Genomic DNA, 19,354 nt, shown 5'->3' with positions numbered 1-19,354 from the left:
GGTTTATTCACTGATCAGTAGTCCAAATGCAAAAATAGTCAAATCCAGCCATCATGTATCAATTAATTTTAAAATAAAGTAAAATATTACATGACAATGGTTTAGTAGTGTTGTTAATGTGTGTGATGTGTAGGTGTCTTGGTATGTCACTGTCCTTTGCCGCGTTAGCTCGGCTCAGAATTACAATGATTTATTACTGTATTATTTTTCTTTTTTAGTATTGTATATACATTTGAAGAAGTGTTTATATTTATACAGTTATTATAAATACAGGCATCCCCCACGTTACGGAACTCCGGACTGCGGAATTTTGCTCTCATGGAATTTGTAAATTATGACCAATAATTTTGTGATACGGCCCATAAATCCGCCCTTACGGAAATTGGGTTAAATTAAAAAAAAAAATCTGTATATAAAATTTAAAAAAAATTTAAATTATATTTTGTTTGGTGTGGATTTCTTGGTATTTGCTACCATCAAGCGTGGCGTCGCTACTCGGAGTCACTCCATTGTTTACATCCAGTGTGCGCACATGTTTCTCGCCCCAGCAGTTGGGTTTAACTTTTACAAACATACAGTAAGTACAGTACAGTGCATTACCCTTATTCAAGATGACTGGAAAGAGGCCATCAAGTGGAAGTGACCGCAGTAGTGCAAAAAGAAGCCGCAAAGGCATTACATTGGATATTAAACTTGATGTTTTAAGAAGGTACTGTATATCATAAATTATTTAATGTACTGTTTTGTATGTGTTATAAATGTTTATTTTCATTAATAAAAGTGCTTGAATTACTTTTTTGGGGCCGAAAAAAGTTCCTTAGGAACGCATCTCCAGTTTTATAATGGAAGTCAATGGGAAAATAGGTTTCGCGTTTCGGAATTTTCGCGATACGGTCAATTTTCCAGGGACGCAACCCTTCCGTAACGCGTGGGATGCCTGTAGACTATGAGCAGAAAAAATCCAGCGTTACCCAAGCGGTTGGTCTTCCCACCCAGGCACCAACCGTGTGAGGATGCGGCTAAACATGATGCAGTCTTTCATAACGCTAGGAACCCTTGTCCCCAGGACCTGAGCAGAAAGGTTTGGAGCAGCGGCGGCTCCAGAATTTCTATATAGGAGGGGCTAGGGGTGGCAATCTGATTGGAAGAGGGGGCTATGGGACTCTTCTCGAAGCTGCGTTTGCAAAGCTGCTTCAGTTACGTAAGTACAGGTAAATAGAAATTATCCGCAGAAATCATACCGTGATAGCTGTGGATTTTATTTGTGCAGAAATTAATATGGTAACTTGTATACGGCATACTGTAGAGCTGCCCAGACGTTGAATAATTTCCTAGACGACAATTTTTATTCAATAACGTTATACTGCCAGCCACAGCCTCATGATTTATGTTTGTGCTTGCTGCTAGTGGTGGAAGAATTCTGTTCTGTGGTGGAATCGCAAGGTATGATAAAGTTTTTTGAAAGGCTATTCCGAAAAAGCGCCTTATTATTTTTTGGGGGGGCTGATGGAGATTAGGGGAGGCTGCAGCCATCCCTTGGCACCGCCACTGGTTTGGAGCAATTTTCCTAGATTATCTGGTAATTGCGCATTATTGCATATTCGATATTTGCTCCTTGACCCAGAAATAAAAATTTGGACAGATTTTCCCTTTTTTCCAGAAAATACTCCTGATATTTAACCTTGGAATTTGTTCTCAGGCCTGGAATTTTGGGAATTTTCTGGAACAATTCCAAACAAATTTCAATTCCGGCTATTGGAGAGTTCCAGGTTTAAGGTTTCCGGCTAACGGAGATATTACTGTATTTAGACATAAGGTTAATTATTTCTTTTAGTTAACTCGGAGACTATTGATGAGTTTAAGAAAAGTTCTTAGCCCAATAATAAGGGTAAGTGATGAAAGAAAAGCAGTGGTAAGTACTGTAAGTTACAAAACTGTGGTCCTTGAACAAAGTACAGAAGGATGATGAAATGTGTTTTCGTTAGCTCTGAAGAATCTCGGTCAGATTTTTATGATAAAATCTATTTTTATATGTGAATATTGACTTTTTAACTCTTGTACTTTTTCAAAAACCCCAATTTGGTAGAAATTATCATTATCTGTTTTTAGAGAAGTGAATTAAACTTTAAGTGCATGTTTGTCTGTGGTTACATGTGTTGTGTGAATGATTTATTATATGACCTTCATATGTGATAATTACAGGATTCCTCTCAGGTTTGCTTTAAGTAAAAGTTACCGATTCTCCTCCATAATGTCAAGCTATTTGACTATGATTTCCTGTAATGAAATGAATATTGTAGTGCATGACAACAACTTTAGATGATTATTTATAGTTTTACTGTACTGTATAAGGAAACAATTAACCAGGATGAGTATGTGAACCTTAAGTAAACTTCCAAATATTTTGTTACCTCTTCCACAGACACACAAGACTAGGGTGTAGAGACCATGGCATATAACTTATTTATTACTTATAATTCTTGTTGCACAAGTTATGGTCACTGGTAGTTGCATATCCGTGTAATGCCTTTGCTACTTACACTACTGTACTTTTTTATTGTACGTACAGAAAACCGGTGCCAGTGAACGCTCTCTCTCTCTCTCTCTCTCTCTCTCTCTCTCTCTCTCTCTCTCTCTCTCTCTCTCTCTCTCTCTCTCTCTCTCTCTCTCACACACACACACACACACACACAGTTTACCACCTTGAAGGAAACTATATAGATATAGATAGTTAGTTAGTTAATTAGTAGTTTGGGTGCTTGTTACATATATACTTCTTTTGCAATTCCATAATATTGTTTTACTCAAGTTGTAATGTTGACTTATACAGTATATAATCTACACTGACGTTGGAGGCAGTGTTGAGAATAAATGTATGATAAATAATATTTTATGTGTTTTCCACTTCACATCTAATAAAACACTCTTTCATAAAGTAATGATTGTTTTATGACTGTTGTATGGTTTCTAGAAACCAATAAATTTTAAAGAGTAAACCTAACTAAGGCATTATGCTATTATATCCAGTTTCTAGCACCACTGTGTTTTACCAGATTATTTGTGAGGGTTCTACATTGTTAAACTTTGTTTAGTTTTTAGCTGGTATATACAGTATACTTGTAGTTGTTTAGGAAGAATTCGTTGTGCTAGACTTAAGTAAATATCTAATCTGTGTGTAAAAAAGCAATGTGCTTCAGTTTTGGGAGAGGAAGAAACAACAGCTTTGATAAGATAGTGCCAGAAAAGTGCAGAGTAAATCAAAAGGTGAAATGAATCTTTGTACAGTATAGTCTGCATTTACACAGTCAATTGAACCCGTGGAGGTCCGCGTGAAACGAGAAACGTGTAAATGAAATAACAGAACATATGGGATTAATTGAAATAGAGACTGGGCCGAACCCCAAACTCCACTTTTTCCGACACAATATGTACCTTGTAAAAATAACATCTTAATTTTATGATGGTATGCACACACAATAATTAAGAGAAATATCAATAATATTAGGTTTTTTAACACTTACGTTAGTAGAAAAGCTGGGTCGGCACACGTGGATGGCTGCTGGTTCCGAGGCAGAGGGCAGATTAGTTGCCCTCCGGTGAATCACTATCACTTTCACTACTCGCAGAGGTTTGCAGGGCCTCCCAGACAAACCTCTCAAAAGTCCATATCCTCACTTTCAATATCACTATCACTGACTTGAGCTGGCTGTGGTTGTGGTGGGTTGCGGGCGAGGAAGTCCTCAATACTGCGTTGACGACTAGCATTGATGTTGTCGAGATAGATCTGGATATACGGCCCCATAAATTTCGTCAGATGGTTATTAGACACTTCATACCGATGCTTGTCTGGGTCGTTGTCTAGGATGAGCTTAAGTTTCTCCCCCAACTCGATGATTTCCTTCACATTATCATGGCTTTGGTCCAGGTAATTCAATGTTTTTCTCTGGTGGTGGGGGTCCCACGGAAGCCATTGTGAGTTGTGAGGGGAATAGCGAGCACCAGAGAGAACTGTACATGCGGACTGAGAACAATGAGACAGGCCCTGCTAGGTCAGCGACTTCTACCCTCTGGTGGCAGGGCACGTCATGTTACATTAGACCAATCACAGCTAGCGGCGGAGGGAATGCGTGGGTGGCAAGGATGCGTGGCCCAATCACAGTCCGATACGTAATATGACGTCAGTGATAACGTGAGAGCGGCCTAATGCGCACCACTCACAGCGCCGCTTCCCGCGTATGGTCAAGAATGGACTGCTTGGGTAAAAAATGGCGTGGCGGTCTGGACCTCTCCAGCCGCTCGCCGTGTAAATGACCAAATTTACCGCATAATTAAAGCATTTTCATTCTGGCAAGGCACCGTGTAAATGACCAAACGAGTACCGGTAAACAAAAAACGTGTAAATACAGACTATACTGTATACTTAATGAACTACCTAGAGTCAATTTGGCAAACAAGAGTATTGATAGGGGCATGTATGAGGGACCTGTGGTGAAAAGTGGAATATGGCCATGTGCTGTCTGTAAAAACGGTGTTGACAGCAACTCGGTAATTTGTATTGAGTTTGGAAGGTGAGTACACAAGAAGTGCAGTGGAGTTGATGGCAAATTGCAGGATGTTGCTGAGTTTTAAGATTCCTGTATGTGCAGATAATTATATGGCGTTAGTAAGGCTGGAGAGTAGTTCGAGAGCTAGGTGAGCACGTTCATGAGCTAGCTCCCCACGCATGACTAGGTTTCTTCAATGTGTTTCTGAGGCCTGTATATGACTGGTGTGGGAGGCCCCTCAAAAATGTGTTGAAGAAACCCATTCATGTGTGGGGAGCTAGCTCCAGAACGATTAAGAAAACAGCAATATGTCTATGACATCTGTTACTTGGGTGACATGATCAGTGCTGGAGGTGGTGCTGAAACTGCAAGTTGCAAGTATTGAAAGTGGCTAGAGGAAATTTTGGGAGTTACAACCTGAAATTGATGGTAAGAGGACCTTCCCATCACATGAAAGGAAAGACGTATGCAACTGACAAGAGAAGTGTGATAGTGTATGGTAGTAAAACATGGGTTGATAAAGAAGGTAAGGTATGCAGGCTTGAGCAAACTGAAATGAAAATGATAAAGGTGGATGTGCACTGACACTGAAGGATAGGAAACCCCTGCTCAGAGCTAAGAGTGTGGCTCATGAAGTTTTGCAGAGGTAGGCTTAGATAATTTGAGCATGTGGAGAGAATGGAAGAGGTTAAATGGGGTCAAGATAGGCATGAGTCTTAGGGGGAGGAGGGGAGCCATGGTTGGACCATGAATGACATGCTCTTGCACATTTAAATTTATCTATTCTTTGTTTCAATCCAGTGTAGCAGCCAATCATTTCTCTGGTAACCTATAGAGTTATTAGATAGTAATATACTTAGTAACATTTTCAAGGAGGCCGATGAAGCTGTAAAATTAGAGTTTGTGTCATCTTGCATATGGGGTAGGTGGCCCCAATGTGTTACCAACTAGTGCATCAGTAATACCTGGTGTTCTGTTTATTAAAGTAAGAGAATGGAAAGGAACTGATTTCAGAATGAGCTGGTTCAGAATCAAGACCTGAAAGTAAGTTTAGTGCGTTTATGAAATACAGTAATAAAATTTGACAAATAGACAGAGGTGGAAAACATCATACATCATGGCAGTCTCACTCTTGATTTGTGCAAGTGAAAATGCAGTGGAATTTTGTTTGTTTGTAACTGTTAAACATGTATTTTTATGTCTTACTGAAAGAAATTTTAAAACAAAAAATTTACCTTGCTGCATCTAGGACTAGTGAATTCAATTCATTAGCTGCAGGTGTACTGGTTAAGGAAGGCACCTAAAGTGGGGAAAGCACAATGTGGCCACATGAGGGGGACTGCCTGACCATTTTGCAATGTTGTTTTGTTTCTTGTGTTGATAATGTATTATCATATGTATGTTACATTCTGAAGAAAAAAAATCAATTGATAGAGGAATTGCACTGTATTTAATTTTAGAAAAAGACAAATTGGTCACATTATACCAAAAACTACAGTATACAGTTAACCCTCACTTTACGCGGTCCCACATTCCGCGTTTCCACGTTTACGCGGTGCCCTGCCGGAACCCAGGATGCTCACATTCCGCGGTGCGTGTACCCCTTTACGCGGAGAGCGGCTGGCGAGCCGCGCCATTTTTGGATCCAAACCTCCCGCCATCCGCCATGTTGTGTAAGCTGCGCGAACATGGTGCGCACAAGGTCGCCCAGTCATCAAAACATTACCAGTTCTTCACCCGCCACCCACCACAGCCGGCCCAAGTCAGTGATAGTGATAATTATGGTGAGGATATGGACTTATATGGACTTTGGGGAGTTTGACAAAGAGGCCCTGCAAGCCTCTGTGGTGGATAGTGATACAATTGATACAAGTGACACAGGTGAGGGCCAATAATCTGCCCTCTGCCTCGGAACCAACCGCCCATCCCCGTGTGCCCAGCCATTTTTTCTACTAATGTAAGTGTTAAAAAACCTAATATTATTGATATTTCTCTTAATTATTAATTGTGTGTGCATACCATCATAAAGTTAAGATAATATTTTTACTACAACATAGTTGTGTGTCGTCAAAAAGTGGAGTTTGGGGATCGGCCCGGACTCCATTTCAATTAATCCCATATGTTATGTTATTCACTTTACGCGTTTCTCACTTTACGCGGGACCCTCCGGGTTACATTAACCGCGTAAAGTGAGGGTTAACTGTACTGTATATACCATTATACTCACTCCAAATGTTTCATAAATTTTAGTTCCATGTCAGTAAGGTGTGTTAAAGACATATGTGTATGACAAATACTGTACAGGTATGTATACAGGGAAGGTACTGTACACTATAAAGCCTTTTCATACCCAGTAATTACCAATTTAGGGGTACTGTAACAGAGATCTGACTGACCACCTAACTGGCAGATAAGCTGACTAATGGTGAAGAGGGTAAAGTTTGCTTCTTTTTGGTGGGGGGGGGGGTGACCATCTACTGTGTGATGGTTTACTTTTCCTTGTTTTGGAAATATTGTTCCATTGAATGATTCAAATGGCTATATTTCACTGCATTTAATGTTATAAAATTTCTGTAGTGCCATGAAGTAATAAGGATAAATACTGCAGTGTCACATTTTCAAGCAAAATATAGTAGCAGACTACTTGAGTGTAACAAAATTGTATACTGTAATTTCAAACAAAATCATTATACTGTACTGTACTGTAATAAAAGAAAGGTTCAAAATAGAGTCTGTAACTGCAACTGTATGGCCATCCTCAGGATGAGGAGTAGACTAAAGGGAACTTTTTATATAGGGTGGATTGCCTTTAAGGTGAGTTTTCATGGATTGAATCAACTACAGTAGTTGGGTGGATTTAAGTACGTATTACATGACCGTATTGTATCTAGACAGGAAGTTTGCACAAATATTAAAAAAGGGAAAAAATAAGATATGTTGCCATTCATGTTAATAATATTTTTCTTTTCGTTACCATAGAATCATAGTGTTACTGACACAGTTGCAGTGTTTAATTTTGTTTTTTGTTGGTGCTTACAGTATGTTTGGATAATGATAGCTCATAATTAAAAAAATTAAAAAATCATACTTTACAGGATACTTTGAATATTTTTGTTTGTAAACAGTACAGCAGAGATTCAGTATGTTGCAGCTTTGGTTGAATCAGTCACTCCATTTAGCTCCATACACCGGCAGACTGTTTGCAGTACAATACTGTATATTGTATGTAACAATTCTGTCCATGACAGTAAGCCAAGGTGTTCAATAGTTTTCTCTTTAGCCCACACGAATTTGATTGGGTAAAAATAACTACTAACTGTACAGTCTGTCTCCATTTACAGTATTCACCCTTAAAGATTTTACTAGTCAGAGTATCAATACATCTTTATACATTTTGTTCTACAGGTACAGTACCAATATGTGCAGGTAAGTGAAAATATTTTCTATTTATTAGTACTGTACTGTACTGTAACTTTGAAACAAAACACAGTCAAGGCTGTAGAATCAATATATTGTATTAAGTACAGACATTTACAGCATAACACTGTACTTATCTGTAGTTCCCTTCGTTTAAATCAATACCAAATTAATAATGAACATTTAGTGTCACATAAATCTTATTTCATATTTTGCATTTTTCATGGTTTAGGGCATTTTATACAGAACTGTACAGTAATTCCTCAAAATATGCGAGTTCAGCATATGTGAAGACCCTTTTCCTACCAGGAATTCAATTAATGCAAGCCAAATTCAGCCTTATGTGAGATGTCATGCTCCCTGATATGGATTCCAACCCTGATGACTCTGCAGATGTCACTCCAACACCATCACCCACTATGTAAAACCTTTACCACCACCTCCATCATCTCGTCTACCCAAGTTGATGTATCTGCTTTTATTTTTAAGTACACTGTACTGTAAACTTGCTTATCTACTATTTTAAAAATAATATTGTATTAATTTGCTTTATGGTTTATTTGTCTTGAAAATGGGTTTGGAACATTTTCATTTTGGGTTATGGAATGCATCCCTCACATATATTGAGGACTTACTGTACTGTATATTGTGCTGTATTGTACCTAATGCTGAATACAGTATATCTTTTGAAACTATAAGACTAATATTAATTATGGTACAGTACTGATTTACGGTACTGTATACTGTACTTTGTTGTTCACAGTAATACTGTGGTACATTAGCTTGGTTCGACTTTTTACGCTTCAGGTTGGGTATTTACTATAGTATTTGTCTCATTTTTTTCCCATATTGGACATCTTTACTGAACTGTCCACTTCTCAGAGAGTTTTTGATCCTGTACAGTCCTATTTTTGCTTTAATTGGGAGTTTATACAGTATTTTCTGATCAATTGGTTCTGGACTTCATTAGATTTTTACAGGTTGGGTAACATTTTATATACCATACCGTATTACCCCATTTTTTCAGTGTGTCAAATGTTTGGAATCTGTTCATGGTATGATGGAATTGCAAAATTTCAGACTTGTATATAAGTTTACAGTATTTGTAAGTTATGATCTGATAAGATTATATGTATTTATATTTAATTTTTATTTTTTAATATTTCTTAGGAATACAACTACAGTATCCTCTATGAAAGAGATGCACTCCGCAAAAAACTTTGTGGATACAGAAATTTCATAAATCAAGAAGGCTTTTTCTTTCAATTTAAAGAGACATATTACGGATACAGTACTTTCTGGACAATCTTCTCACAACTTCTAACCTAAAAACACATACATTCCTACTATGAGAAAATACAGTAATAATAAAGGTAAAAAGATGTAAGTACAGTTAACCCTCACTTTACGCGGTCCCGCATTCCGCGTTTCCACGTTTACGCGGTGCCTTGCCAGAACCTAACGTGCTCACATTACGCGGTACGTGAACCCCATTACGCGGAGAGTGTCCGGCGCGACGCTATTTTTAGATTCACCCCACCCGCCACCCGCCCGCCTGCCTGCCTGTGCTCCTCGCCTCTCCCTCCTCCTCCCTCCGCTTGGGCAAGCCGCGCGGTAAGGTTGCGCAGTGTGTGTCTTTGTTGCGTTATCACTGACGTCATATGACGTATCGGACTGTGATTGGCCATGCATCCCTACCCCCCTCTGCTGCTAGCTGTAATTGGCTTAAAGTATTATGACGTGTCCACCCGGGGGAGGGAGGGAGGGAGGAAAGACGACGCTTGACCTAGCCGCGGCAGTTTCATCCCTCAAGGCCACACCGTGTAAACGTGCATCCATTGTTCCGTAAAATGGCTTCCGCCGGACCACCACCCCCAGAGAGAAACCTTTCCTTACCTGGACCCAGCGGCACTAAGCCAAAGAAGATACGACGTTCCTTAAGCTACGAGGTGAAGTATACCATCATCCAAGAGTTGGAGAAAGGAACAAGGCAGGTTGATTTGGCTCGCCAGCATGGTGTGAATGAATCTACGATTCGAACAATAAAGAAGGATGCAGCCAAGATAAAGGAGCACATGAAGATCACAAAGTCTACAGGTGCTTCTATGATCAAGTATTTTCACAACCAGGTGCTTCTATGATCAAGTATTTTCACAACCAGGTGCTTCTATGATCAAGTATTTTCACAACCAGGTGCTTCTCAAGACAGAACAATTACTTGTGAGGTACTTGGTGCGTCAGGCGGTCGACACACGCTCTGTTAAGGACTGCGCACGTGAACTGTACATGGCAGTGGTACGAAAGATGGGAATTACAGAGCCCAAACCCTTTAATGCTTCCTCTGGGTGGTTACAGAGGTTTAAGATCCGGAACAAGATCACCAATATAAACATTGGTGGTGAAGAAGCGAGTGCTGACTGTGCTGCGGCTTGGGAATTTCCTCCGTTTTTACGTGAGATTATGGAGGAAGGACAGTACAGTGACGACCAGGTGTTTAACATGGTCTTTTCTGGAAAAAGCTACCTTCCAAGTCCTTCGTTGTAAAGAATGCCAGCAGGATTCGGGGCCAGAAGATGCAGAAGGAACGCATCACCGTCCTGTTTACCACCAATGCCTCTGGTACCTATAAGCTCAAGTTATCGGTGATCCACACAGCACGCAAGCCGCACGCCTACAAAACCATGGACATGACCAAGCTAAATGTCCACTGGCTGACCGCACGTAAGGCGTGGATGTTCTCTACACTGTCCCTCTCCTGGTCTGATGACTGTTTTGTTCCCGATGTAAAGAAATTCTGTGAGCGACAGAATGTGCCATTCAATATTTTGTTGCTGCTGGACAACGCACCAGGACACTCGCCCCTACTGTTAGATCGTCACCCCAACGTAAAAGTGGTCTTCCTTCCTCCCAACACTACGTCTATATTACAGCCCATGGACCAAGAGTTAATCTGTAATGTAAAAGCTGCATTCTCAACAAAAAAATTCAAACTCCTGAACGACTACACCAACACCAGGGAAGAGTTGCGTAACCTGAGTGACACCACCACCGATAGCAAGAGCGAAGAAGATGAGGATCAACAGTTGGCACAGCAAAACATACTGTTCAAACAATTCTGGAGAGTATTTAACATCAAGAAAGCTGTGGACTTCTTGGTGGAGTCATGGGATCAGCTGTCTATTGCTACAATTCGTCACGCATGGAGACATGTGTTGCATGGAATACCAGGTGAGAGGAGGAGTCAATCTGTGACTGGTGAGGTTCAGAATGTTGCAGTAGCAGTGGACCTTGCCAGAGAAGCTGCGCAGACTGTTACAGTTCCAGGCTTCTCCGAGACCACCAACGACGACATCCTGGAGGTGATCAGAGATCCTGAAGTGACTGCCGACGAGATGTTGGAAGAAGAACACGTCAGTGAAGAGGAGGAAGAAGGTGCGTCATTCTCCGAAGAACACAGTTTAAGTCATAGTGATATTAAGGGTGCCATGGAGTGTGCAGAGAAAATGAAGTCCTTCCTTTCCCGCGACAATGACGATGACCGCTATGAAGTCTTCCATACCCGGCTGGTGCAGGCTATGGAGCCGTACATCACGGTGTATCACGACAACATAAACACCAGCCGTCAAAAAAGCATAACCGAGTTCTTCGCCCGCAACCCACCACAGCCAGCCCAAGCCAGTGATAGTGACAGTGAAGATGACTGAGGGATTTGTCAGGGAAGCCCTGACAACTGTAAGTGACAGTGATGGTGCTTCACCTAGTAATGGTGATTCACCTGAGGGCCAGTAATCTGCCCTCTGCCTCGGAACCAGCCTCCATCCCCGTATGCCGACCCATCTCTTCTACTACCGTAAGTGTTCCACCTAAGTTTTAGTTTTTCTAACCTAACCTTTATTTTTCCTATGTTAACCTTTATCTTTCCTAACCTAACCTCTTCTATATTACTTGTTTTTTCATACCATCATAAAGTTAAGATAAAATATTTACTACAACATAGTTGTGTGTCGTCAAAAAGTGGAGTTTGGGGGTCGGCCCGGACTCCATTTCAATTAATCCCATATGTTATGTTATTCACTTTACGCGTTTCTCACTTTACGCGGGACCCTCCGGGTTACATTAACCGCATAAAGTGAGGGTTAACTGTACATAAATACTGTAATAGAGTATTAAAACAATAATTCGGTAAAAAAAACTAATACAGTATACTGTATGTTGGAGAGTAAGGTTGTACTGTAGTATGTGGAGTACCGTATACGATACTGTACTGTACCTTACATAATCTCCTGTGCAGCTGTATGCTAATACAATGCAGTATGCACTGTATATCTAAGATAAACTAAACTCTATGGTTACCAATGATGTGGAGATTTTTATTTGAATGTTTTAATATCATTTTCCTACATTTTACACATTGATACTATTTGAGTTGTATACAAGAAATGTATTCTTAGTCATTCTCCGATCATTAATAGTAAATAACCAGCCAATTAAAGCATATCTGTTAATTTTTCCCCAAATAGTGTTATAAGATCACCTGCCTCATACAGGTGAGTTGGCCAGAATTTCTACTGTTGACTGTGTATGAGGGCGGATTTATTTAATTAATATTTTCTTTTATAGGGGAATTTCACTTCTCTAGTTTGCTTTAATTTCTATTCTGTCTAAGTTTCTAAACTCTTCAACCTTGTTTTCTCTCAATTTCTTACTTCATTCATTTTCTAAACTAGTTCTATCTTAGTTATTTTATTTCATATAGTTACTTCATAACCTTTGAACTGTTGTAGCGTTGGCTCGAGGGTTAGGACACGTGGTTTACTGTAATTATGGTACCAAGTTGTGGGAAAGCATGAAGGCAAATACTGCAGGAAAATGATACCCCTAACACAATAAAAATGGTTTATTAAAATGAAGCTAAATTTCTGAATAATTTCAGTAACACTCAACTACAAGGATCAACTCTCTGGCTTTATTCATGTTGTACTTTCACTTCGGTACACCTTACACTTACACCATTACTGGGTGTACATTTACAAGATCACATATTATACTCTTACATATAGCACCCTTGAGCACCATCAATACAAGTGGTAATGATGCAGTTTACAGCAGCAACACTAATCCTTTAACAGCACCATGATTACAGTAGTAACTTCTCATCACTAATGGTTACATTCACTAAGAAATTATTGGCGACTTCATACTCTTGCTGTCTCCAAACACTCATGCAACTAAGAAGGTTACATGCATGTATACTCGGAGGAATTACACAGCCAAAGTATAGCCCTACTGAGTGATGGACTCATCCAAAACAATGATGGGAGCTGGCTGCATTTGTTCGGCCTGTGAGATCATCAGACTGGACAGTGCACTTGTCTGGTGAGCGTATGAGCAGTTGACCGAGATCCTCGAGCAGGTAACTTAACTCACTACGCCTGTGTTCACGAAGTTACCCGAGTTTACTGGCTTTCATCCATCTCCCAATTAGTGGGGATGTCATCCCAGTCTACAAGGCCCTGGGCCTACAGGAATCTGTGGACGGGAGTGGATTCAGACGCTATACTGATTTGTTGACATGAATGTCAACGTTTTAAATGCTGAGGGCGCAAGAACACTTAACCTAAAACACATCAAAGTTAAGTTACTGGATCACTGGCATTTTCAAACAACTAAGTCAAAATAACTTAATGTGGCAAGGTAGAACACGGAATACTGGACATTACCTGTGGACGTAGTGGATTCAGAAGCTAGACTGAGGTAGGTGAGACAGCACCAGCCCTCACTAGCCAGCGTCTCAAATGATTCTACGTACACAGATACTATCTACAAACTCCGCTACTCTACACTTTGACGTGTAAAAATCAGACTATGAACTTATTTTAATTTCCTAAGATCAACTTTTTAAACTGAGCCCTAACTGAGTTTTCACAGACAAGAATTAAACTAATACAAAGTACCCTGGATGGCAATACATTGTGGACGGGGCATAGGACAAGGAATATTGGGTTACACCCGTTAGATCTCAAAGATAAGTGGCGTGACAGTTCCCTTCAGGATAATTAATTACTTTCATAATTAACATCCTTAAAACAATTTCACTATGAACATCAGATTCACTGATGTTCATAGATGAAAAAGAGGTGACTTCAGCATCAGTTAGCAATTCCTGGCATCTTAGGGACGACATCAATGATACCTCATTCTTACAGTAGGCTTTACCCTGACAGATATTGACAAATTCACTAACAGTAAATACAATTGAAGCTTTCAACATCACTCACAAGGGATCTTGAATGCTTCATCTGTAATCAGATCTATCTAATTTGACAAAACAATGATGTTCTCTCACAATTTTAAATTTCATAAACACCCTCTGAGGTATTTAGAAATACCCGAGTCACATACAGAAAATGAAGGAACTAAAACGTCCTGAAATGGTTTAAGAACGAACGTTTCAACTGGGGGACTCAAAAGGTTCACAAGTTTTGTGAGCGTGGAGTATAATATGAGTTACTGTATTAGGTGTTAAACAGACTAACTATGACAACTGCACGTTACTTTAGCACTAAATTCTTTATTCTATCCAACAGTGGTAAACAGTTGAATCTGATTTTAGGTCCTCTTTTTGTTTTTATTTTTTGAGGTAAGGTAGTACAGTAAATGCTCTTCATTTCAGGTATAAAATGCAGGATGGACAACGTGGGGCCCATCAATGTCTCTTACCCAAAGACTCGGTGTTTTACAGTTGAAGAGTCATGGAAATAAACACTTATGTATTTCAGTTAAAAAATGTGAAATAAAATTAACATTTTGCAATTTTAGTTTTAAGAAGAAGAATGTAAGATGTAGTACTGGAGACAATAAACTCCTGCGGCATCCTTATAAAATATGTACCGGTATGATCTGGAAATCACTATCCTCTTCCAGGTACAGCAGTTTATTTTTAGGCTTTTAAAGTCTTTTTTTGTAATTTTAAAAGGAAGGGGAATCCCTTCATTATTTTATTCAAAATCTATGTAGAAGTGGATATGAAATTTTCCATGACAATTCTTAACAGTACAGTACTGTGTGTGCAGTTATATGTTTGACAAAAATAATAAATGGATGTCAAGTTCATATGATGGAACATCAAAGTTTAAATAAAGTTTGATTATTTTAAAACATTTGTTTCTTTGGTATTATGAGGTAGTCATTTTCTAGAATTCTATGAAACTGACTTTGTATGATGGTGGTGAATATGATGTACGTATGTAAAATTAAATTAATGTGTTGTTTTAATTGTGCTGAATGTATGTTGATTCCTGTTGCTCAATGCAGTTGCAAGTATACAGGGTAGTAATACTCTTTTAATATAAATTTGCATTTATAAATGAGGAAGTTGCTTACTAAATCTTGTTTAAATCAAATTTATATTTTTCACCTCATTTGTTACCATCAGATTTCCATAAGAAATGCATAAGGTACTTAACACGGAAATCTGCACAATGCCTTAGCTGTCTAACATGCTGTCTGGGAGAAGTGAAAATAAAGACAGCATGCCCAGAAGATGAGGTTAACTTGATGGATTAGAAAAATAATAAATGGAGTACTGTAGTTAACAATGCAAAACAGCACAAGTGCATAAAAATTTTAAAGTTAGCACATTACTGTACTGTATCCAAAATTAGAAAATATGAGATACCTGTACAGTACTGTACCTGTTTTTACAATATTGTTTTTATTTATATACAACCTATGATTGTCTAAGTGTGAAGAATGATGTACAGCATATGGTTTTGATTTTCCTGTGTAGTACATTTAAAGGAACCAGTGTCTCTCTTAGCGGTATATTGTTACTCGAACTCACCAGCAATAATAATTCACCCATAGAATATATGACAGATGGACATTTAGTTTGTATAAACAGGGTTCCAAGTGCACTAGATCGGTGTTTACTCTTTTTACTTTTACTTTTATCCTCTTCACCACTGATCAGCTCGTTAGCCACTTGGGCGATCGGTCACATTTCTGTCACGCACTGTTGACAAGTACTAGTCATGTACTGGCTCTCTGTTACGCACTGTTGGCAGGTACTGTGCATGCACCGGCTCCTGAATGTACCTGAACCTGCTCCAGCGTTGGTCAAGTCTAGTCTTGAAAGAACTCACACTCGGTGCCGTCACAACACTTTCTGGCAGATTGTTCCAAGAGTTCACTACTCTCACTTTGAAAAAGTTTGCCCTCACAGTTTTCTGGACTTGCGGCTTCTTCAATCTTGAGCTGTGACCCCTTGTGGGACGAGCATCCGCCAGCTCCAAGAAAGGATACTCGACTGAGTAGTGCCCCTTGAGATGCTTATACACCTCAATTAGGTCACCCCTTGCCTGTCTGTAGTATAAGCTAGGCAAGTTCAGGCACTCCAATCACTCAGGGTAGTTGAGGTGCCGAAGTGCAGGCACCAGTCTGGTGGCCCTTCTTTGAACATTTTCAACCAGCTGACAGTCCCTAGCACATCTCGGGGACCAGACGGGGTGATAGTACTCCAGATGAGGAAGCACTTCACTCTTGAAAATCGTTACAAGGGACGGACTGTCTAGATATCTGAACGACCTTCTTATAAGACTGAATAATTTATTTGCTTGATTTACCTTCTTCTCGCAATGGCCCGAAAACTTCACCTCATTGTCACCTAGGTCCTTCTCACATTCAGTCTCAAATAGTGCAGTTTCTTCACCCCGTTGGGATTATTTAGGATACAGTACGGTATATGATCTGCAATCTTACTTTTTTTTAAATTTTATCCTCTTCACCACTCATCGGCTTGTTAGCCGCTTGGGCGATCGTTCACGTCTCTGTTACACACTGTTGGCAACTACTGGGCATGCACCGGCTCCTGAATATACCTGAACCTGCTCCAGTGTTGGTCAAGTCTAGTCTTGAAAGAGGTCACACTTGGTGCCGTTGTAGCGTACTGTATGTGACCAGTTGTCAAACTTCTCTGTCTGTCTATTTTCTCTTTGTTAGGCTCACATACATACGTGCATGTAGGAGATCTCGCACTAAAGATGGAGGTAAGAAAGGAAACTCACAATGGCATTTTCTGTATACAACTATATATATATTGTATGTACAGTGCAGTGCTAGGGAGTAGCTGTGTGGTGAGGAGCTTGTTGAGAGTTCTTGTTGGTTTGAGAGCATTGAGTAGAATGATGTTCACGGGTAGGCTGGGGAGTATTTATTCAATTCTGCAGGATCAGCCTGAGATGTGCAAAGTGAGCGGCGCTGCTGATTGGCTGAGGTGAAGGCGGTAACGGGCCAATCACCGCGCAGTCCGAGAGTGAGGCCTAGATTGTGAAACTCGCTGCTGATTGGCTGGTAAGTGAACGGCAAGTGATCAGTCAGCAGTTGTAGGGGAGAGTATCCACAATACCGTCACAACACTTTCTGGTAGATTGTTCCAAGAGTTCACAATTCTCACTCCGAAAAAGTTTGCCCTCACAGTTTTCTGGACTTGCGGCTTCTTCAATCTTGAGCTGTGACCTCTTGTGGGGTGAGCGTCCGCCAGCTCAAAGTAAGGACACTCGACTGAGTAGTGCCCCTTGAGATGCTTATACACCTCAATTAGGTCGCCCCTTGCCCGTCTGTAGTATTGTAGTGGACGTCTCCCCTACAAACTGCGTAGCTACACACCACCTGCTACCGCCTCCCTAGCAACCAAGCGTATCCGCATTCCAATGCCCGCCGTATCCTAGCAACCGAGCCAAAAGACCGGCGACTTCTCGGGTTTTCCCAACATGAACAAGCAACACCTCCTCCTCTGCCGCTGCCTGGCAGCCCTTCGCTTCTCCTCGCCTGCCTGGCGGTCCTCGCTCCCGCCAGCGAGCATGGCGACCCACCAGCTGTCCTCTGAGCTTCCTCACCAACCAACTCTCATTCTGCCCATTTTCCTGAACAAGCAACACCTCCTCCAGCAAGCTCCTAGCTGTTAACATTTATTCAACCAGGAGGCCAGCAACAGGCAACATCTTCTCTAACGAAGCTCCTGCACATCCACCTCCTTCAACACGCTACTCACCGAACATCTTCTACTGAGCAGCTCCCCACCACACAGCATCTCCAGCACCAGACTGTCTTCATATAACTTATATATTATACAAGAAAACCACATTAGAGTTTCCTTCCATCCTGAGTGCTAGACAACATTAATATCTCGATACCCCTACAGTATAAACTAGGCAAGTTCAGACGCTCCAATGTCTCAGGGTAGTTGAGGTGCCGAAGTGCAGGGACCAGTCTTTAGATTATACTAAGTAATATCTCCATTAACTAGAATCCCTCAAACCTGGAACTCTCCAATAGCCAGAATTGAAATTTTCTCAGAAAATCGTTCCCAAAGCCAGAAAATGGGAAAAATTTTCCGAAGGACATTCTCCGGAAAATTCTGGGATGGGGAGTTTTTTCCGGGTTTAAGAGATGATGTAATGGGCAATTTCTAGAACTACCAAGAATATTTTTCCTTTATCCAGAAAATTCCGGGGATGAAGGAATTTTTTCCGTCTTGTTACCCGGAAATCTCTCATTCCCAGAAGTGCTCTGCACCGATTGTTCAGGCTAACAGAGATATCACTGTAAGTGATAAAAATGGAATGGGAACTTTTTATTTGAATTATAAGTACAGTATTTATTATTATTTTCTTTATTTCTCTATCCATGATCATAAATCACCTGTAGTGGGCAGTGTATGAAGGATGAAGAATATTGCAAGGTATAACAGTGAAAAACTGACCATATGACATTAAAATGATGTTTATAGGTGCTTTGTATATGAAAAAATTAATTATATTCCAAAAATATTCAACCGAAACCCTGCTGTCCACATGTGTTGTCATCTGCTCTTTGATTATGTTTGGACTGAGAGCAGGTCGCTTGGTCTGCTCAGGTCCACAAAATTACACCATACCGCTTCAAGAAAGTTGCTTTTATTGGTACCAAATATCAAAGTAAGTCCTTTGATTAATATGGTGGGAGGTCCATCCTCTGGCTAGGAAGTTAGGTAAGGTTAGGTAGTTTTCTTTGGTTGTGTAGGTCAGGTTCTATTAGGTTCTCTGTATTAAAGTATAATTTTTATTACTTCCTATCACCCAAAAAACTTATGGAGAAAATGAACGAAAGGAAGCGTGTTCTGGTGTTAGCCATCTGCTCCAGGATTACTGTAGACATCCAAGAATGAGTAAGACAAGTCAACCAGTAAGTGTTTTGGTCCATTGGCTGTCCTCAGGCCCCCGTCTTGTTGCCTTCTTTACCAGAGGTTGTACTCCTCACTTAGTTATCTCCTCCTTGTAACTCAGGTTAGCTTAGGTAGGTTAGTTCCTTTGGTATGAGAATAAGTTTTCTTTTGTGTTTTACTCAAATCTGAC

At 40.2% G+C, this 19,354-nt stretch overlaps 1 protein-coding gene across 3 annotated transcripts in view; it reads left to right on the top strand.

The window, feature by feature from the left end:
- LOC121872637 (tetraspanin-33-like) overlaps positions 1-15,119 on the top strand; it is a 38,748-nt gene extending 23,629 nt beyond the window's left edge. The window contains exons 8-9 of one of the 3 annotated variants that reach the window (XM_042375555.1): positions 7,950-7,970; positions 14,635-15,119. In XM_042375555.1, coding sequence (XP_042231489.1) covers positions 7,950-7,970; positions 14,635-14,707 — 94 coding nt within the window. In that variant the 3' untranslated portion in view covers positions 14,708-15,119. Of the gene's footprint in view, positions 1-996; positions 2,584-7,949; positions 7,971-14,634 lie in introns of those variants that run through there. The other 2 variants (XM_042375556.1, XM_042375554.1) reach the window with 2 other exon arrangements.
- The last annotated feature ends 4,235 nt before the right edge of the window (positions 15,120-19,354 follow it).

The sequence above is a fragment of the Homarus americanus genome, unplaced genomic scaffold (genome assembly GCF_018991925.1).
Source record: "Homarus americanus isolate GMGI-L3 unplaced genomic scaffold, GMGI_Hamer_2.0 scaffold39155, whole genome shotgun sequence".
Taxonomy (NCBI): domain Eukaryota; kingdom Metazoa; phylum Arthropoda; class Malacostraca; order Decapoda; family Nephropidae; genus Homarus; species Homarus americanus.
The sequence above is the reverse complement of the archived record's forward strand: the minus strand, read 5'-3'. Positions and strand labels throughout refer to the sequence as shown.